At 45.0% G+C, this 22,484-nt stretch overlaps 1 protein-coding gene across 1 annotated transcript in view; it reads right to left on the reverse strand.

Moving 5' to 3' along the window:
* The window catches only part of Hgsnat (heparan-alpha-glucosaminide N-acetyltransferase), a 30,822-nt gene extending 8,955 nt beyond the window's left edge, over positions 1-21,867 (reverse strand). The window contains exons 1-12 of the mRNA XM_034520454.2: positions 21,651-21,867; positions 18,234-18,349; positions 17,352-17,488; positions 16,849-16,970; positions 14,343-14,412; positions 11,125-11,194; positions 9,287-9,396; positions 6,831-6,907; positions 5,543-5,573; positions 3,035-3,195; positions 2,137-2,252; positions 876-997 (exon numbers count right to left, since the gene is read on the reverse strand). Coding sequence (XP_034376345.1) covers positions 876-997; positions 2,137-2,252; positions 3,035-3,195; positions 5,543-5,573; positions 6,831-6,907; positions 9,287-9,396; positions 11,125-11,194; positions 14,343-14,412; positions 16,849-16,970; positions 17,352-17,488; positions 18,234-18,349; positions 21,651-21,837 — 1,319 coding nt within the window. The 5' untranslated portion in view covers positions 21,838-21,867. The remainder of the gene's footprint in view (positions 1-875; positions 998-2,136; positions 2,253-3,034; positions 3,196-5,542; positions 5,574-6,830; positions 6,908-9,286; positions 9,397-11,124; positions 11,195-14,342; positions 14,413-16,848; positions 16,971-17,351; positions 17,489-18,233; positions 18,350-21,650) is intronic.
* Between the last annotated feature and the right edge of the window lie 617 nt (positions 21,868-22,484).

Genomic DNA, 22,484 nt, shown 5'->3' on the forward strand with positions numbered 1-22,484 from the left:
GTCCTGAGTTCAATTCCCAGCAACCACATGGTGGCTCACAACCATCTGTAATGGGATCTAATGCCCTCTTCGGGTGTGCCTGAAAAAAGCAATCAGTGGTGTACTCATATACACAAAATAAATAAATAAATAAATAAATAAATAAATATTTTTTTTAAAAAAAGAGTTGTCTTGGTCATGGTGTCTATTCACAGCAGTAAAATCCTAACTAAGACAGAGACACACAGAGAGAGTCAGAAAGAGAGAGAGAGAGAGAAAGAGAGAGAGAGAGAGACACAGAGAGAGAAAGTCAGAGAGAGAATCAGAGAGAAAGAGAGAGAGAGTCAGAGAGACACACACAGAGACAGAGAGACAGAGAGTCAGAGAGAGACACAGAGAGAGAGAGACAGAGTGGGAGACAGAGACAGAGAGAAAGCCAAGCCATGTACTGGGGCTGGAGAGACGGCTCAGTAGTTAAGAGGGCAATCGTGAGATTCCCAGAACCCACATGGAGGTTCCAGTTCCAGGGGATCCAACACCTCCTTCTGGCTTCCATGGGCACTGCAAGCACATGGCATGAAGATATACATGCAGGCAAAACACTCATACACATAAATATATTTTAAAATTTTTTTTTTAAAAAGCTATGCATGGTGGTACATATTTTGTAATACCAGCAGGTGGATCCTTTGGGCTCACTGGCCAACCTACTTGGCAAATCCTGTCTCAAAAAAAAAAAAGAAAGAAAGAAAGAGAGAAAGAAAGAAAGAAAGGAAAAAAGTTGATTCTGTGAGTCTTCAGATGCACATGCACACACATGCACACACATGCACCCCCTCTCACACACTAACAGGAACACACACACAAAGGGATTACCTGGCAAGAGGGTCACTTACGTAGGGCACCCAGGGACAGGTAAAAAGAATGTCAAAGCCAGCCAAATGCTTTCCAGCATCAGAATGACGAGCCACTGGGGCCAGCTGGAAGTGATGTCTCGGAGAGAGAAGCAGCTTCTTTCCTGGGTGAGAGGCAAGCATAGCACTTGTGAACAACCCAACAGAGAGCCTGGGAAATTCCCAGTGATCATCTATAGTAGAATAAAATGTCTGTCTGTCTGTCTCTGTCTCTCTGTCTCTCTGTCTCTCTCTGTCTCTCTGTCTCTCTGTCTCTCTGTCTCTCTGTCTCTCTCTCTCCATATATCTGGCTGGGGAGATGGTTCAGAGGTAGCATGAGGACCTCAATCCAACCCTCAGAACAAACACAAGAAGGCTGGTGTGTGTTATGGTCCTGGAATCCCTATGTACCTCTCTGAGCTCACTGGTCAGCAAACCTGGTCCACTTGGCTGTGCACAGACACAATCTCAACAAGAAACCATGGATGACACCCAAGGAGTGACACCCAAGGCTGTTCTCATCTGCACACACAAGCACACATGGAGATGTGTGCATAGACACTGATCTAATAATGCAAGGCACAGTGGCACCTGAGAGGTGGAAGCAGATGAATCAGGAGTTGAAGGCCAACCTTCAGCAACATACTGAGTCTAAGGCTTGTCTAGGCTACACGAGGCCCTTGGGTTTAGTCCCTAGTACTGTATCAAGAGAGAAAAAAACTAAAGAGTATTGTGTGGTGAAACATGCCTTTAACCACAGCACTCAGGAGGCAGAGGCAAGTGGAACTCTGTGAGTTCAAATCTAGCCTGGTCTACATAGTGAGATCCTGCCTCATTGTCTCAAAACAAAGAAAGAAAGAAAGAAAGAAAGAAAGAAAGAAAGAAAGAAAGAAAGAAAGAAGAAGCAGTTAGTGGAGACAGGAAAAAGTATTTCGCTGGCAGAAGTGCAGTAATGGACTATGCAGTCTAAGGATTCAGAAAACTGTTTTGTGAATTGTCCTGTTGTTTAAAACATACAATTTCTGGGGATGAGAGGACAGATGGATCAATAGGGGACTATGGTTCCATCCCAATGACCTGTATAAAGGAGGGTCCCTAGGACTCACTGGCAAGGCAGTCTAGCCTACCCAGAAAGTTTCAGGCCAGTGAGAGACCCTAACTCAAAAGGAAGGTGAACAGCACCAGATAAATGACCCTCAAGGCTGTCCTCCAGCTATGTCCCCCTCACCACCACTCCCTCCACAGACACACATAAGATTCTCACCAAGGTACAGCTGTCAGGCACAGGCTTCCAGAAGAAGAGCTCTAACACAGCAACCACAAAGTACGTCACTCCCAACCGCTGCAGGACACCAGGGATCCGGACCTTATCCCAAGACACTGCCAAAGACACAAGTCACCTTAGGCTAAGCCGGCAGGATGCGTCTTACCCCAAGCCAGTATTGTCTCCTGAAGAGGAGACATTATCTCTATTGCTTGTAAGTAAATCATCACATGTGGCTTGAGGTCAGATACAGAGCTTCAACCTCACTCAGCCTGACCTTTATGTCACAGGAATTGGAGTGGTCACAACAGTGCCTCCCAGTATTAAAATGACAAGCTAAGTACGATAGTAGCCAATGATACACAAGCAGTAAGGATATTCTTCTAATGACTGATCTGCTGGGAGGGGCTGAGTCAGAAGAATTACAGCAGATGAGACATGTGGGACTCAGTGGCAAAAAGTTTGCTGAGCATGTGCAGGGGCCTGGATCTGATCCCAAACACTGGGGGAAAATATACACATACATACATACGCACACACACATACATACACACATACACACACATATACATACATATACACATACACACATATACATATATATACACATACATACACACACATATACATACACACACATACATATACACACATATACATACATATACACATACACACATATACATATATACACACACACATTTATACACACATACACACACATATACACACATATACATACATACACACACATATACATACACACACATACACACATATACATACATACACACATACACACACATATACATACACACACACACACACACACATATAAAACAAGTTTTTTCCATAGTTCACCCTGACCATATACTAACAACGGGGCAGAGATACTTACATGGACCAAGGCAATAATTGGGGTTGACAATGATAATTCCTATACAGATCAGCAGGAAACTTCTCCATGCAATTTTCCCCAGCAGTTTGAATTTTGAACATCCTCGTTGTAGGATAGAAGTCATTGACAGGAAAATTGAAGATCCCATAATAAAGACAAACCTAAAAAGAAAGACTATTGGTGGGTGGCCATTTCTAATTTGTATACATGTATATTTCGTATCTTATAACACAGGAGGGAGGTGACACGCCATCCATCCACCAGAGCCGATTCAAGTGTCAGGCTCACATAACACAGGAGGGGCCCAAACACAGCCCTGTTGGCTGGGAGCTTTGACAGAACACCTTCGAGTCCTGTCGTGGGAGGAAAACTGGATAAGAGTTGGTGGGACTCTGAAGGACAACCCTCCAAGAAGCTGTCAGAGGGGAAGGCTGTAGATGCTGGGATGCAAGGGGCTTGCTCTAGCATCAAAGTCCTTCAGAAAGAAAACATCCCATCTTTTAGAAACTCATTCCTTCTTCTAGAAGAAAAAGTCTCTCCTTCCATCCCTCCATCCCTCCGTCGACCCTCCCCACTCCCCAACTGGTAGGAGTCACACATACTTCTCTTTCCTTTCTTTAAACTTAAAAAGTCTCCCTAAAAACCCAAAACTGAGCGTAAGGATGCATGTGCAAACAGTCAGTTCCCATTTGGTGTTTTGGGAGATCATAGGGCCTTTTGGAAACAAGACAACTTGGCCATCACAGGGCTGAAGGGTGGGGCCAGAGAACTGAAGCAGCCCCTATTCCTGCCTGGAAACACGGCTTCCAGTTCTGCTGTGAACAAGATGCCTCCTGCTCCACTGCTGCTACACACCCCTGAGCTACATTAACTTCTTCCCCTAAGTCCCTTCCCTGAGAAATTTTGTCCCAGCGAGGAGAAAGTAACTGACACACCACAGGGTATTCTTCAGGATTAGAGAAGCGTAGCTTGCTCTGGCTGCCTCCCAGCATCCTCTGGCTTCCCTTCCAGAGTCAGTTGCTCACAGGACAGTAACAGGAGCCATGCAGACAGCATGCTGAAGTGATTACCAGATCTTAAGCAAACAAAAAGTGCCCTATCCAGATCTCTCTCAAAAAACCAAATATCTCTCCCCAAACCTTGACCCGTGGTAGTAGTAAAACACCAGAGTCCCAACACATCAACCACTGTCCGGGAACCATCCCCGGTGATGGGGCACCAAAGCTACTCAGAGCATCAGAGTGAACACAGGTGGTGTCGCAGATGAGAAATATGCCCTGGCAAGACTAAGAATCCACGAGTGGAGAGTATGTCCCCTCCACTACTATGCTGTCTTATCTACACCTCTCATTTCCTGCTATATATGAATCCATATTTACAGAGGTCAATTTACTGTACCTGTTTTTAAGAGCTATGATTTACACATATTTAGGAGATTTATAAAACTTGACTATACTTTCAGAACTTGTGATAGAATTTCAGCATCAAGTAGAGGATATCTGTTCTAACAAGATGTTCCCTATGAAACCTTTCACCTTTGAGGCTGAGACTACGGTTTGGCACAAGATCTTAATTTCAATCTCATGCAGACATAGAGATACCAAATGTCTTTGATGGGCGCATGCATAAACGTGACGTCAAGTGTATGAACTGCCCAGTAGCACAACTTATGGTAGGGCTTCACAACAGTCAGTGCTGGCTCATGATCTGAAAACGGTCACAGAGAGAGACTCCAGCCTTTCACAGACAAAGGACAGGAGACGTGTGGAGGGACGGATGACAGGCTATGCCAATGCAATATTGTGAAACACCTCTGACATGCTAAGACACTGGAACTTTTGCTGAACCTCACAGCCAGGGTTACTAATACTCCTTGAAGTCACTTAAGACTGCTATTCTACCGTGTGCTCTGTGTGCGCAGCCTGCTTGATTCATCAACCTTTAAGAGAACAATATGAATCTACCCGACTTTCCTTGGATTTCCCAGGTCATCAACCATACCACCCAAATTAATGCATAGTTTTAACCTTAGGTTAATACTTTTCCATTCCCCCAGCCCAGATAACGCATGTGTATCATTTGCCAAAAGCAGCAGATACAGAAGTTGAGATCCACTTCCAAAAATCTACCATAAAGGTTGAAAACAACCAGTTTTATAGACATTGGTGGATAAACAGTACTGCCTGTGGTCTGGATCGGGTGGGATCAGTTGGAGCCAGTGACTTAATCCCTTGTAAAACTCTGTTAAAGATTTCTATAAAGTGTCCCCTTCCTTCCCTCATTGATGCTTTCTGTGCTGTTCAATAAATGCATTAGAGTGACACACAGCGCACACACAGACAGACAGACAAGGAGATAGAAGACGTGGAGCACTGAGGTAGAGACTTCAAATCTGAACTCCAAGGGGAAGGCTTTTATCTCCTTCTGTTGTACAACACCAATGCATTACTGGTGACAAGCGCTAATCACTAATGTGTATAATACGCTTACAATACATGGTCAGCTCACCATGGGAAGACGAGGTCAGCCACAGTCAGTCCTGTAAAACAACACAACAACAAACAGTAAGAAGGAGGGCTCTAGACTGTAAATACTTCTCAGTTCCAAACGTGTACACTCTGGTACATATTTACCCAGAGTATAATACACAGACAGGAGCCCCAACACAGTCACGGGGCCTGACCGGGCTGGGGGAGGTTCCTGACCACAAACCATTCGTGGAGGTTAAAACTGGAGATCTGTGGACAGGTTTATGACCTTCCATCAATACTAATCAAAACCCATTCTCTCCTTCCACCAGACGCTCCATGTCTTCTATCAGAATGTCCAACACGGAACATAACTGAAAATATTCAGCCACACAAGAAAGAATCTGGTGTTCAGGTATGAATGGGAGATAGAACTCTTGTTTTAAATTTTTTCGGTTATTAATTACTTAATTTATGGGTCAGGTGGCATGTGTAGAGGTCAGGGGACAACTTGCAGGAGTCACTTTCACAGTGTGGGTCTCGGGGATTGAACTCAGGTCGTCAGGCTTGGCAGCAAAAGCACCTTCACTGCTGAGCTGCTGTGCAAGCCGATGGATCTTGTCTTATACTTGGCCTTAGCCAAGAGGTCAAGAAGCAACAACTCGTGGTTTAAATAAGTACTTTAAAACAACACATGTTCTACTAGCATCTGGACTGCAAGTCTGAGTATTGAGCTGTGTCAGCAACAGATTCCACCATCAATGTATGGAATCTGGGTGCCAGTGGTCCAACTCTCTTCTAGAGGCTTCAGCAGGTATGGTCTGATCAGGGTAAAGACAACTAAAACTTCTCAAAAGTCCATGTCTGTACTCTATGTCATTTTCCTGGTTCTAAAATATCCACTATCCAGACAACTACCCATCCAGACTCATAGCTATTACTGAGTGCCACTCAGAATAATCTTCCTAAGTGGCACCCCAAGAAAGACTGTAAGTCTTAGGAAGGTAGACCCCCTCCCCCACCAGAACACCATCACTCTGCTATCTAAACTGTACCAATGATTGTGTAAAACCAAGTCTTTACATTCCCTGTGGAGACCCACAGTCCCACAGCAGAAAACTCCAGAGTTGCCGTGTCACTACAGTTACTCTAGATCCTCTGAAGAACCAAACCAAAGGTCTCCGAGTAAGGCCAGGGTGGTTCTAAGCAGGCTGGGAGGGTTCTGGTGGAGTGCTCACAGGGGGATGACAAGTCTTCCGCTAACCCACAGTTTTGTGGGGACAGGGCTGGCGTATTATAAGCAATGCCGCCTGGGGGAAGTGTCTTACCATTCCAGCTTGAATGTTTGAAGTACCAGTACTTTCCTCCACCATAATTAACGAAGACCATGAGGATGAGAGCTAACCTACAAGGCAAACAAAGAGAGGGCGATGTAATGGTGGCCGTCAAGTACAGACACACTTCACACAAGGCACATCACATGATAATGTGACTCCACAGGGCAGATAGTGACACAAGTAGAAAATTTTAAAGTCAGATATGATTACTGGTGCTCACTACGAGGGGACACGAAATGATGTTCTTCAGCCTACATTTCTATCTAACACAGTATGTCAACAAAATATTTTTTAAAAGATTTATTTATTGTTTGGACGCACTAGAAGAGGGAGTATGATTCCATTACATATGGTTGTGAGCCACCATGTGGTTGCTGGGAATTGAACTCAAGACCTCTGGAAGAGCAGTCAGTGCTCTTAACTGCTGAGCCATCTCTCCAACCCTGTCAAGAAAATTTTATACTTGGGTTGGCAAGATGGCTTAGCTGGTAAAGGCACTTACGGTAAGCCTAAAGACCCCAGCCTCACATGGTAAAAGGGGAGAATTCACTTTTGTAAGCCATCCTTCCAACTCCACAGGAAAACCATGACCAGGAAACCGCAGCTAACACCCACGAGCATACACACACACACCCACACACAGCTATTTTAAAGAAAACTTCATACTATGCAACTGAATCTTAGGATCTGAAAACAAAGTAACATGTTTCCAGTAACGCAAACTTTGTGTTAATTATTTCAGATGTCTCAGGTTTACTGTCATGACACTCACAAAACTGAGGATTCAAAGCTTGAGTCTTGCTGTCTCAATAGGCATGTCCTAAGTATTTAATGTTGGTTTCTGTTCACCTATGAACTTCTTATCTCCATGTGTCCATGGTGACAGGAAAAAAAAAAAAGATACAGTAAAATGGCTTCTGAACAGGCTATCATTGGCTACTAACCTGAGAAGAACACTTGGCATGCTGAGGTCTAACCTGCTGACCTGCTGTGCTCGGTGACCCACCTACAATAGTAGCCTGTCTCTCCTTCTTAGCAACTGAGTGGCTGAGAGAGTTACTTAACTCAGTGGCTCTATTTTCCCATCCATGAAGCACACTCATTAAAAGCATATTCCACGGTATTTCTAAGTGTTCAAATAAGACACATTAGAGGTGCAGCAGCACGGGGAAATACAGGTTTGTTATCAATTCTGTATACTGTGATGGCTTTCACTGCAACCTGACATGCATTAATTTACTGACTGTGTCCACAAAGTCACGGGTGGAAAATGTCAGCTCACAGCAAAGATGCAGGAACTGGGCCGGTGGTGAAGCAGTGCTTACTTACCATGTGTAGAGCCCAGTTTTAAATCCCAGAATGCCTCACTCCCACCCCCAAAAGAAAAAAAAAACACAAGACAAAAACAAACAAATAAATAAACACCCCCCCCCCACACACACACACACAGGCACATTAAAATCCTGCCTAAAATCACCTTCAGGTCATGCATGTGAGGTACATGTGAGGAATCTAAGCTTGTGTTTAGACCTGGGTCCTACCCACAAGCTTTCTCACGGTTAATATTCTAACTCTGAAATCTGAAACGATTCTGGTTCCAAGAGTTTTGGATAGGGGCAGCTTATCTAAGCACCTGAACTGGCTCCCACATATCCAAAGCTGGGTACCGAAGACTCCCGATGCTGGGAAGAAACTGCAGGGTTCCCTTAGATGGAAGAACAGACACTGTGTGTTTTATTTTTGGCTATTCATGAATCTGCTTTTTCAGAGTTTGGCCTTCACCCTTCTACCAGAAGTACAGCGTGACAAGCTACGGCCCCTGATTGTGGAGCTGCTGCCAGAAGGCTTGTTATTCCAGGGGTTCTAGCAGCAAAGGGTGAAAGTGAGCCTTCCCCACGCAGATGCTCTGTGGGCTAACATACCGTCCAAGCTGCTGTTGCTTGCTAGACACAGTGAACCAGAGTGTGTCCTGAACATGGCCACTTGCCCAGACTACTAAACTATCCACTACACTCGTGGAAAATAGTTCTGGCTGTGTTCCCTCTCTCTTCTCTCTCAACACTATGCCAACCTTTCCTTTTGTTTTATTTTTTGTCTGTTTTTTGTGGTGTTGGGGAATGACCTCAGCGACATGCGGAAAGCTAGGTGGGCGGAGTCTGCTTATACTCCAGTCCCTTATCGTGATAATCCCAAGGCAATAATCTTCTGGTGTTACTTCTGCTTTGTTTTGGTTTTAATTTTTTTTTTTTTTTTTTAGAAAGGGTCTTGCTAGGTATCCCAGGATGGCTTTGAATTTCCAGCAATCCTTTCGCCTTGGCCTCCTGAGTGCAACACTACACCAGCCTAGAAAATTAAAAACATGCAAAACACCTTCCGCTAAAAAAATGGGCTTGCGTGTAATTATGAAATCTGACAAGGGCCTGTGCCCACCACTGAGCTCCACTTACCCCCTAAATGTGTCCACGCATCGGAGTCGGTACGGCAAGGCAGAAGTACGCCGTGTTTCTGGATGGCAATCAGCGCTGAGAGGGTCTGCTCTGCTGGGGGATCCTAGTTCCTTCCAAGCAAAGGGAGACAGAGACTTTATAAGGCTAAGAAATCAAGTTTCATTATTGGATAATCCAGGAAAGAAGTTAGAGTAGAAAAGAATAGTTTTGAACGATAGTTTGGTTTTATAAAGACCCCATCTGAGGTCTCATTCTCCACTTCATTGGCGTTTTTCTGTTCTTTGCGGATCTTGCTGGCAGTCATGTGATAATGACACAGGACTGGTTCTGGGGCTAAGGATGTGGCTCAATGGCAGAGCGCTTGCTACCACGTGAGACCATGTGTTCACCCCCCCCCCCCAACCCACCCGCACTGAAAAAATAAGGTACGAACTGGTTCTTGGGTAGTCCAGAACAGATGTGGAAACAAATATGTTACAGAGACTTTATTAGACCAAATATAACAGTATATTTAATTATCACAGTGGCCATCGACATTGATACTTACAATACTGATGTTCTGGTTCATTTATTTTCTTTCTTTCTTTCTATCTTTTTTCTTTTTTTTTTTCCCTTCTCACTCTTGCTCTGGCCCAACAGTTTTTATTTATTTATTATATTTATTTATTATATTTATTTATTATATATATTTATTTATTATATTTATTTATTATATGTAAGTACTCTGTAGCTATCTTCAGACACCCATAAGAGAGCATCAGATCTCATTACAGGTGGTTGTGAGCTACCATGTGGTTGCTGGGATTTGAACTCATGACCTCTGAAAGAGCAGTCAGTGCTCTTAACCGCGGAGCCATCTCATTGGTCCTTCATTTATTTTCAAATGGGGCTGCCTGCTGATTGAAAACTATACATCTTAAAGTGGCCCAGACTTCTACCCTCACTGAGAGAGGGGACTGGGGCCTCCATAGAGGCTGAGGACAAGGCTGTTCCTAGTTAGGATGCATCTCAGAGGCTAGCAAAATGGCCAAGTCTGAAGTGCCAGCTGCATAAGTCTCTTAATCTGGGTTTGATTCCCAGAACCCATAGTGGAAGGAAAAGACCGACTCCCGAAGGTTGTCTTTTGAGCACTACATGCAGGCCATAGCACATGCATGCACACACACTCACACTCATGTGTCTTTTATACACACATAAGTAATAAAAAATTAAATAATTAAATATTAAAAAAAAAACAGATGTGAGCGGGCTAGCACAGTTGGGAAGATGCTTGCCCATCATTTCGAGGCTTTGGGCTTGATTCCTAGTACCACCTAAGTAACTAAGACGGCACAGACCGGAAACCTCAGCACACAGGAGGTGGACAAGAGGGGGATCAAGGGTATCCTTGGCTATATGCTACACAGTAAGTTGGAGGTCAGCCTAAGCTACATGACCTTGTCTCAGAGAGAGGGGGGAGGGGAGGTGGGGAGGAAGGAGGGAGGAAAGCAAGCATGCAGGGAATGCTGGCTTACACTTGGGGTTATCAGACAGGAAGAAGAATCTAAGTCCAGACCAGGAGTGTTATTGCATCTAGAAAGTCTGTGTAGCACCCACAGGCCCTGGGTTAGATTTATCAGCATAGGAAAAACATTCAGGACATGGGTGTAAAGTCTGTGTAGCACACACAGGCCCTGGGTTAGATTCATCAGCATAGGGAAAACATTCAGGACATGTAGTCTGACCTTGTACAATACAATCAAATGTATTTAACTGGACAATCATGCTCACTAAAAGAAAATGATGAATTCACACTTAGAAAACCTCCCAGACAACACATGTAAACTCCAATAACTCACAGAATTGATGAGGCGGTCAGTTTCTCGAGAAGCTATTGTCTTAGAAATCCAATTATTGACGTCATCCAAACTGTATTTTAAAAAAAAAAAAAAAAAAAAAAATCCTCTATTAGTTTTCTGTCTTGAATGGCAATATTTTCAAACCGACTAGATGCTGAAATAAAATTTATGTTAAGGTTCATAAACATTATGAAAGAGATTTAGAAACAGCAAAATAGAGATCCAAGCTTGTAGCAGCCCTCAGCTAATAAATAAATAAAAATAATGATAGAGACTCGGAGACTGCAAATCTCAAGCTCTCTGTCACCAGGGTTCTTAACTGCTAAAGGTACAAGAACAGGCATGTGGCAGCAACTATGACCACTAGACAGAGGAATGACTCCACAGGACACTCAAAGAAATGAGCAATTACACACAGCAAAGCAAAACAAACACTCTGCATGATTGCAACAACATGTGAATACATGCGTCCACACCGGAGAGAGCATCCGTTGGCAACAAACCAATTCTTCTACATGGTTGACAAAAGTAAATACATTAATTGATTTTTCATTAGAATGAGATTTCTACTTGAGCATAAATCTTTCTAAAGATCTCCAGCCCACAGGATCGCCCACTAAGTAAAAATGCTTGCCACCAAGCCTGACTACCTGAGTTTAATCTCAGGAATCCACATGGTAGGAGAGAACTGACCCCTGAAAGGTGTCTTCTGACATCCACACGTGTGCATGTCCCTGCTACAAACACATAAACACACACACAGTTTTTTTTAAAAACCCAGTTTTTGCTGGGTGTGGTAGCACATGCCTTTAATCCCAGCACCTGGGAGACAGAAGTAGGTGGATACTCTAAGTTTGAGGCCACCATGGTCTACAGAGCGAGTTCCAAGATGGCCAGGGCTACACAGAGAAACCCTGTCTCGAAAACTTAAAACAATACCACAAAACCACTCGTATGTTTTAATAAATGCAATGAGTCATTGAGCTTCACATATCCACACATGGGCAACCTTACTTCACCGAACTTCCTTCCCCTCCCGACTCGCTGTCTTCTACAACTTTACAGAAGGCCCAGGCATAAAACTCACCCCATCCATAAACACAGCAGCATCTGTAAAAGTGGGAGACTGTTTTCTTCCTAAGCATGACCATGACATAATCATAGTTTACATTTGTTTTCTTAAGTTTTTTTTATTAATTGAGGAGGTATGCACATGCCAAAGAATGGCGGCCAGAGGACACCTTGCAGGAGCTGCTTCTCTCCTGCCACGTGGAACCTGGATTGGTCAGGTCACCAGGCTTGGTGGCAAGTGCCTTTCCTGTTCAAGCCATCAAGAAGACCTTTCCCATCATGCATTTCAAATGATAGCAATATTCCTTATTATCCCTGTATAGCCAGCTCAGTTTTGCTGGCTCATGGATGTTCTTTATTCGTGTTCAAATATATAACCCACACAGCGGATCTTCCACTTGCAATCTAGTCTGTACAGCGCTGTAAATGCCACTATCACGTGAAGACGTTAAAATAGATACATTCAAGGAAGCACCAAAATGGAGAAGTTGAAATGCTTAAAAAATAAGTAAGACATTCGTCTTCCACTGCCTGTTCTCTGAGTGAAAGGGGGAGATTCTTGGCCCACATAACATCCTTGAGCTTACACAGGTATGTTGAGAGACAACAGGGCAAAGAGTAGCCTTTAGCTACCCCCGCCCCACTGGAACATTTAGTCTACCCCCCTAGGAGAGCCAGAGGCGTCCAAGATGGCAAGATGACCAGTTTCTCCTTGCAAGTACGTCACCCAACTATCTGTCACTCTGAAGTGAAGGGACAGATCCAGTCACAGGGAAAGCACCAGCACAAAGCACACTGCTATATTAGAATAGTGTTTCCATTTCACCACAAGACTGACAAGATAGCACCTACCTCCAAGAAACACAACTTCAGGACTTGAACTTTCCTCCTAGGAAGCAGCTGAGTCCAGTGGTCACCTCTAAGCAGCAAGCGAGCCTCACCACTGTAAGGTCAGGTTTCTTAGACACAGAACGAAACTACTTCAAACGCTCCCAGAGTCAGAATGCATAGTAAGCTCCCTCGAGGCAGCCAAATGAAAGTGGTTTTCACTCTCCCAACCTGGATGACGCTAATGTCACCAGTGAGCTCTGTGGTCCTTCCATCCGTCTTTCCTTTCTCAGACCAGGTTTCACTATGGAGCCACGGCAGGCTGTGAACTCAAGCTCCAGATCCCCCTTTGTCTACCTCCCAATTGTAGGGATTACAGGTGTGTGTCACCATGGCCACCCTTCTTCCTTTTAAAACACAAAAGAACTTTCTTCTAAAGTTAATCAAAGGGTTGGAAAGATGCTTGGCAATTAATTGTGTATACTGTTCTTAAAGAAGACCCGAGTTTGGGTCCCAGCACCCACATTGGGTGGCTCAAAACAACTTTTACTCTATCTCCAATGAATCCAGTATCTCTGGCCTCTGTAGAGACACATAGACAGACAGACAGACAGACAGACAGACAGATGACAGACAGACAGAGAAACAGACAGAGAAACAGACACACACACAAAAACATACATACTACTTTAAAAAAAAATTAAATCTGGGAGTTGATTAAAACAGCCTGTATCTATTTTGCTTCATTTCTCTTTTTCTCATGTACTGATTTCATTTCCCAGGATTACTGTTGTTAATCAGGCAGAGAAGGCCAAATGGCTTCTCCAATCGGGTGCTTCTACACAAGGAAAGGGACTCCATGCTGAGGTCCTGAGCTACATGCTATCCTTGTACTATACTTAGCCCCCCAGACTCCTGGGCTATCGGAGAGCAGAGGAAGAGGGAGTGTGTGTGAGGGGGGGGGGGTGGCTAAGATGCCAATACTCACGAGATACTATAATCCACCTCTACTAGCTAAAACTCAATCCAGAAGACAAACATCTTCATCTTCAGCCATGTTGGAAGAATGGAAGGCAAACGCCCATTCACACCTTCATTAGCACGCCCTTGGTCAGAGACTAGAGTCTGCTCAGATACCCAGGACTAGAACAGTCATAGGATGTACAAATCGTATTAAACAGAGAATATCGGTCATCTATGTGTGTCTGTTCTTGGTGATTGTCCTGAGGTGGAATACTGGTCAGTTGAGGGCCAAATTACCCTTTTTGGGTTTATTATTTTTGGGTCTATGCTTCCCAGTCATGTTCTCCACAGCTTACCTCAGCAGGAGCCTCAGGAAGGATATTACAATGATGAGGGTTAGACCAACAAGGAATGCGATGATCACAGCTAAAAACAAAGAAAAAAACATTATCCCCAAAACGCCATCTTGAGTATCAAAGCTATAGGGGCATTAATCACTCCGCGGGAACGGAATGAGCTAAGCTCACGTTCACATGTTAGACTCTGTATAAACAACGGAGAATGAGGAAGCGGGAGAGCCGAATGATATGCTCACAACACCCCGTCACGCGGCTCCTGGAGATTTGCTATTATTATTAAGACACTGTCTCTCTTGGGGCCGGGGATACAGCTCAGTGGTGGGTACTGTCTTTCCACTTGCCAGGACCTGGGCTCTAACTTCAGCCAAACAAAAAACGGTATCACTCACTCTGTTTCATCTACTAAATCATGTTTTGTTAATGTATTTTAAACCCCAGACAACAAGTCGCTTCATCTCCACATCCCTCACTATGTTCATAGCGGGTCTGAGTCCTGGAGAAGGTCTGGTCGCCGCACTGAAGAGCACACAGCTCTCCTTGGGGAATTTTCTACCCTCTGATAGAAAACCTCTACTGGCCGGGCAGTGGTGGCGCACGCCTTTAATCCCAGCACTTGGGAGGCAGAGGCAGGCAGATTTCTGAGTTCGAGGCCAGCCTGGTCTACAGAGTGAGTTCCAGGACAGCCAGGGCTACACAGAGAAACCCTGTCTCAAAAAACCAAAAAAAAGAAAAAAGAAAAAGAAAGAAAAAGAAAAAGAAAAAAGAAAACCTCTACCGACCCATGAGAAAATATCTACCAGGGCCAGTCTGCAAAACAGCCAGTTCTCTTCAAAACCGTCAAGGTCATGAGAGACAAAGAAAGGCAAGGGACTATCTTTCTCTCACCGGGACAAAGCAGTTTTGACAACTAAATGCAACAGGAGACCACAGATTAGATCCGCCAAGCCTGACAACCCGAGTTCCATGGCCAGAGCCCACGTGGTAGAAGACAGCCAAAACCTCAGAATTTCTTTCTACTCCGTGACATGTGGACCCTGGCACCCGCCAGCACAGCACACAAACAAATGTATGCTAAAAAGAGCCACTTTGAGAAGTTTAAATACCTATAGTATATATGTGCTATGGAAATGTTAAGCTCCTGGCCCCAATAACTCTATATAGGGTAATTATAGTAATGATTACATAGTGTAAGAGCATAAAGAAATGCAGATAAAGGGTATTCAGAAAACTTTTTGTAACATTTCTATAAACCTAAGTTTTTCTTTACAAACCCAGGACCATGCAAAGCTACCAATAACTCTTTCAGACTGAGGAGGCAATGCCAATAGCTGAGCATGTGACAGCTGTGCACACTGAAGAGGCACTTCCTGCAGCTGACCACGTGATGCAGACTTGCTGAGCTAGCAAAGGCCTGTCTAGTTGGTGTCAGAGCAACCACGTGGGTTCCCAGTTCAGGCTTAGCAGCAAGCTCCTTTACCACTGAACCATCTTGCTGGCCCTCGAGTGAGAATTTTAAATCACCCAAGTCAATATTAGGTGCCCCTGTTACTCCAAAGGCAATAAACATAAGTATGGTTTTTATTTTTGTCTTCTTTGTTTCCTAATAACCCTGCAGTTTTTATGCCATTTACAAATGCTATTTTTCACTAGTGACTTTTTTGCTGTTTTTACGTTTTTCACTCTTGGTGTGTATGTGTAGGTACACGTGTGCCACTGTGCATGCGAAGGTGTCAGGACAACTTTTAGCAGTCTAGTCTCTCTACCACGTGAGATTCGGGGATTGAACTGGATCCTCAGACTTGGTGCCAAGTGCCTTTACCCACTGAGCCATCCTGCTCAGCATCAATAGTCTTTTAAGCCGTTATTTTGCTCCCCCAATGCCCCTTTGGTGTTGGCTCTACATTCTTTTAAAGTAACACCACTCAGCTTTCCATAAACTTATTAATGCCACAAAGAGTCCTTGTTGTCCCTTAAAGAGCATCATACACAGTAATATCTACAGAGGGTTCAAGGTGACAGACATTCTGCACAGAGTTGTAGATGAATGAAAGATGCTCTCACTGTAGGGGAACCTCAGCTGACCGTCACTGATGCGTTCACAGGAAACGCTATGTGTGCCCTCAGTCCCCAACAAGAGAGTTAACTGCCCTACTTCCAGTTTCTTTCCAGTCTGTTGACTTTTTAAAACTGTATGCTTTGTAAGCAAACCTAGCAATATCAAAATATGGTGTTACGTCACCTGATTTTCTTAGTATACACACTAAAATAATCGAACTGGGATTGAATGTATAGGCCGAGGTTAGATGCCTCAGCATGTGTGAGGTCCTGACTTTAATTGCTAGCACCAAAAAGGAAGAACACTACACCTGGACCATAAACAAATGACAGAGATAATAAACAGATAGTTGGAAATTAAAGAACACACCATGAAGTGTCAGGAACAACAAGACTGAAACCTCCGAAAACACAAATTTAAGAAACCAACGAAGGAACATGTACTTACGAAGGTTACTGTCAACTGGATTCTCATTAACAACGAGGTCACAGACAATTTCACTGGCTCCGCTGGAAGCAGGCTGTACCAAAAGGGAATAGTTTCCAAATTCTCCAAATTTGTATTCTAGCCTACAGGGAGCAAGCAAGATGATGGCAAATGGTCACATGAGGAAACAGAGAGCTAGACCAGAGGTTCTCAACCTGTGGGCTGCGATCCCTTGAGGGCTGCATATCAAATACTTTTGTATGTCAGATATTTACATTATAATTCATAACAGTTATGAAGTAGTGTAACAAATACAATTTTATGGTGGGGGTCACCACAACATGAGGAACTGTCTTAAAGGGTTGAAGCATTAGGAAGGTTGAGAACCAGACCTAGCTGTTGCTAACACCAACAGCAATGAACGATATGAAATATTATATATGAAGCAGGAAGATTGAGGAAAACGAAAAATCTAGTAGGAAAAAGAGCAAACTTGAGTTAGATCATGAGGAGCAGCCACAGACCTGCAAGCTGCTTCCTCTTCCAAGGTATAGTTAACCTGCAGGATGGACCCGTGCTGGGTGCTCACAGAGACAGCTGCAACGCTTGGCTTTGAGGGTTTGCCGCCATGAGAGATGTTCACCAGAGGCTGGAAGGTGCACTGTTAAGACAAAAGCCCACCAGGCACGGTGTCAGAGTATTGGCTGGTATTATCATTGCTGCTGTTATTTGGCAGTCCTGGGGGTCAAAGCCAGGGCCTTGCACTGTTAGGCAGATACTTTCCCATAAACTATACCTCTATCCTGTCAGAGGTTTTGAAAGCTCTCAGTTGTGAGAGAAAATAATAGCTAAGAAAAAAATCTTTACTTTTTCTTCATACTTTAAAATACTTAAAAGTTATTCAGATAAAACTTACCTAATTTATATTAAAGTAATGACTGCCATCCATGATGAAACCAAACAAGGTATTTATACCTATTATTCACAGATTTGCTTTTTATGAGTTAATAAAGACAGCCTACCACTAAATCTAGCATTCTATTGTTTTTGGCTTTTGGTTTGGAGACGGGGTTTCTCTGTGTAGCTCTGGCTGTCCTAGATCCTTCTTTGTAGAGCAGGCTGGCCTTGAACTCACAGAGATCCACCTGGCTCAGTCTCCCGAGTGCTGGATTAAAGGCATGAGGCACCACACCAGGCAGGAAAATAAATAAATAAAAAAGGATAAGAGACATCCTTCAGTCATGGCCAAACGCTCTCCCTTGACCATATTCTATCTAGTTTTTTATTATAAACTATTTCCTTACCTGTAGATGTGAAGGGAACAAGAAATGGCTTAGGTCTGAGGACATTAAAAGAATGTGTCCGACAAGCCTGGGGCAAATGCTGAAGACACATGCAATACGTACTTGGTAACAGGATTCAGATTTCCAGTATACAGTCAGGCTTGTTCCCAACAGTTCATTGTGGACAAGCAGCAACGCCTGATCCATCTTCAGCTCCACGTTCCTTTTTTCATCTGGATCTGAGAAGGATCAGAAAGAAAAGTTACAAAACCAGAACAGCCGGAGCACCTGACGGGTGCCAGAGACAAAGGAGACAGAGGTCAGCTGCAGAGTATCTCTTCCCAGCACCTACACTCTGGAGCCTGTGGGGTCTCCAGCACAACACCCATGTGCACGATGTCGTGTGCCCAAGGACGCATGCGCATGACCTTTTGCACCATGATTCAACTACACCTGAGAATTCTGTCAGCATCGTCCACATCCAGTGTGTGTGAGGACTCTGTGGCAGTAACGGCCACTGAATTGAGTAGTCTCCATATAATAAGGATGTCTAAGCTAGGTTATTTTCTGTTCTGCAGAAGAACAAAGCTCCCAGAGGTTGTGTGTTTGTTTGTTTGGGTTTTGTTTGTTTGCTTTTTTGCCCATGCCCACAGCTATTCAATGAACTCACTGATCTGAACCGAGAGTCTATGATTCCCTCGGCTAGACTTTACCACATTAGTTATTAGTTCAGCCCAGCAGCTTGTTAGAAACACAGACTGCAGCTCTGTCCCTCCAAGGAGGCCACGAGAGACATCAAAGGCTGCTGCTGTTCTTCCAGAGGACACTAGCTTGACCCCCAGCACCCACATGAAACTCACAACCATCTCTAACTGCAGTTCCAGGAGAGTGTAACATTCTCTTCTGGCCTCTGCAGGCACCAGGCATACACACGATGCAGAGGCATACATGCAGCAACCCCCCCCCACACACACACATAAAATAAAATGAGGAGACACAAGATGCTGATGTGTATGAAAACTCTGACAGGGAAGACCATCATCCACGAATTCCAACCCAATGGAATATTAAAACCAAGATCCAACCATGGCGCCTAATCTGACTACTTAATACACAGCAGATGGCAGCGGAGCATGGCCACACGCTCTTGGGCTACGTGATCCACCAGTCCAGCCCACACCTACAGCTCTCCCAGAAACACAACTATGACGAGATCATTTGCCCACAGTGCTACCCTCACCTGCACTTACCAGTTGTATGCTGTAGCCAAAACAACAGCCTCCAACCCAAAGCCAGGAAAAGCCAAGAGTAGCTGCCCAGGCCTAACAGTGTAACCAAGTAAGTAACAACCAGTGTAAGTAACCAAGTCCCACTTACACTGACTGGGACAAAAACACAGAGACTGTAGCCCTCCAGAGTCACACTTGCAGGTGGATGAGACTCCTGGGCCGGTCTGCCTCTTAAGTCTGAGACTTCTTGTATCCCACCATTCTGGCGGGAGATTATGAATCTCCTAGCTTCAATGGCATATTTGAAAGGGGTATGAAGTGTATGACAAAACTGAAGAGCAGAAAGACTCCCTGCTTCAGCATTCAACCAAGAGGCACTTGCTTGATGACATTATTAAATTGGCACAAAGATAACTATTTAGTTGACTGGGGTGTCTCCTCTCACCACATAGACTCCAGGGATTACTGCTTGACAATACATTTGCGCGTGCGCGCGCGCGCACACATACACACACACACACAGACAGCATTTAAGAATGAACTTCTGTGAGTAGAGATTTTTTTTCTCCCAAAATAGCCTTTCAAAAATGTTAATGCCATCTCAAAAGTGCTATGAAATTCAGTCCTTTTTGGTGGGGCTGGTTTATGACATCTGCAGAGACCATGGACCGGTAACAATGGTAGCTGGTAACAATGACTTTCTTACTGTGTGCCACATCTCAAGAGTCTTATACGATAGATTAGTCTCTTTTTTTTTCTCCAGTGGGGGCTTCTCTGCATTGCAGTGATTGGTCTTGAACTGTTGGGTTCAAGGTATCCTCTTGCCTCAGTCTCCCAAGTAGCTGGTGCTCCAGGCAGGCACCACTGTGTGACCTACTGAGATCAACCAACTTGCTTTAGGTCACGACCTGCTAGGAGGCAGGTGAAGGTGGAGTTCAGTCAGTGGCAGTCGTTAATCTCCAGGCTACCACAATCCAGAAAGGAAGTGTATCTATTCTATACCTGGGGCCCTCCACCAGCCTTTAGATTTCTCCTTCAGTTTTCAGCCGGATAAACAGAAGCAACACTTTGAACATGTCCTCCCAGCGCTCAGCGTGACCATCTTCCTATCCTGTGAGTTTTGAAACTTATTTAACGGCTTTCCTAAACCCAGGTATTCTCGGGGATTTGTTTGTTTGTTTGTCTGTTTTTCATCTGTCATAATTTTCTTTTTCATTTCTCCTGTTCAATTTTTTAAATGTGTTTGGGCGCCTTACCTGCTGTATACTATATGAGTGCCTGGTGACTAAAGCAGCCAGAAGGTGGCATCAGAACCCCTAGAACTTGAGACATGTAGTTGTTCCCTGCCATGGGAGCTAGGAATTGAACCCAGGTGGTATGGAAAGGCAGCCAATACTCTTAACAGGAAGATATCTCTCCAGGCCACCATTCATTCTTGGTGGTCTTCCTTTCCCAGTGAGAGTAACTCCCTGTGCAACCGCTCTTCTCCCTTTACAACGGCGTCCCTTCCTGGACAGAATGGCTGTATTATTCTTTAGTCTTTAGTAGTATGTTTTACGTTTAGATTTCCCATGTGGCTTTTAGATTCACAAAGATCTTGACATTGTTACTATATTATTTCTGAGCATGTAGAGTCCCTCGGGCCTAGATGAACATCAGAACTGCCCGGGAAGCAGCAAAGTTCAAATACCCTGGCCAGACCCCACATTCAGCAGGATTTTCTTTTAAATTTCTCCTCCCAAGGATCGGTTGTAATTGCACACTGTAATTCACACATTTCTTTGTGCTTTTTGCATTATTTCGATGTATTTTTAAAGTTTGGAAGCCAGAGGGGTGGTCCACACAGGACCACATTCCATTTCCGATACAGATAATGGGGAAAAGGCAGGTGATACACCTTGCCAGATGACAATCCCAAACAATGCTTAAAGGAAAGAGGTGGGGTGGGGGGGAGAAGGGGGTGTTCACTTGCCTCAGTCCTCGACCCAGACTGTCCTCTGGACAGGAGTTTGTGAAATGGTGTTGCAGGACCCTGTGGACCGTCAGACCCGAGTCGAGGGAAGTCCCAGAATTCCTATTTTTTCACCCTTTCCCCTGGTGAATTCGGAGACGGACAGAGCACCCAGCCCAAGGCCCTACAACTGAACCAGGGAAGCCAGACCCAGGTCGCAGCTCCCGTGATGCCGGCACTGCGGTCCACCCCAGCGTGGACACGGCGTCGCGCTCGAGTCCTGCGCCCCGGGGACCGTGGGGCAGTCCGGGGAAGGCCCACGCACGGTCCCCACAGCCCCGAGCCCGTGTGGCCGCTCACCTGCCTCCGCCCGGCGGCCGGGGGCCAGCAGCGTGGCGCTCAGCACCGAGCCGGCCAGCAGCAGCACTGCCAGCGCCGGGCCCGCGCCCATGCCGCCCGCAGACTCTCTCGGGGAGCTGCTCTCTGTCCCCGCAGCCGAGCTGCGCTCCTCTGCCCGGCGCCTGCGCAAGCTCGATCCGCCCGTCATCGCCTGCTCCGGTGGCGTCACGGCTCCTGTCCCGCAGGGGAGGGCGGGGAGGACGGGGCTGTCCCTTCCTAGGCCTGCCCCTTGGAAGCTTCCTAAGCCCCGCCCAGCTGGGAAAGTGTGTCCTGCTAGTGTCCACCATAGAGGGCAGCAGGGCTGTCTTTTACCCTTTGCACGGTGTTTCTGTCCCATTGGGAGAAAACCCACAAAAGAGTGGTCTTTGCTTCCCCAGTCATCATCCCCTCCCTCACCATTACCTGAACGGTCTAAATTCTTGCATCCTAACCTTTCAATGTATAGATGGGTTTTACTCACCTTCTAGGAGAGCTTTCCCCTTAAACTCACAAACTCTGGGGGTTCAATACCTAGAGTGAATGATGCACTCCCTTAAAGATCTCCTGTTTCTGGGCTTGAACAGGTTGCTGCCAGTCTGTGGAGGTTAAAGGTGTCCGGGGATGAGGACTATATAACCACACTGCTGTCTGTATTCCGGGAGAAACCACCAACATGTGAAAGAGGGCAGGCATGATACTTGTAATAAAATTGTAATTGCAAAAATTGTGTGGGCAATTTGAATGGCTGTCAGTGAGACAGCATCACACCATGCAGCAGTGGAAATAACAGACCTTCCCATTTCCGCATGTGAGAGT

The sequence above is a fragment of the Arvicanthis niloticus genome, chromosome 16 (genome assembly GCF_011762505.2).
Source record: "Arvicanthis niloticus isolate mArvNil1 chromosome 16, mArvNil1.pat.X, whole genome shotgun sequence".
In the NCBI taxonomy this organism is placed as follows: domain Eukaryota; kingdom Metazoa; phylum Chordata; class Mammalia; order Rodentia; family Muridae; genus Arvicanthis; species Arvicanthis niloticus.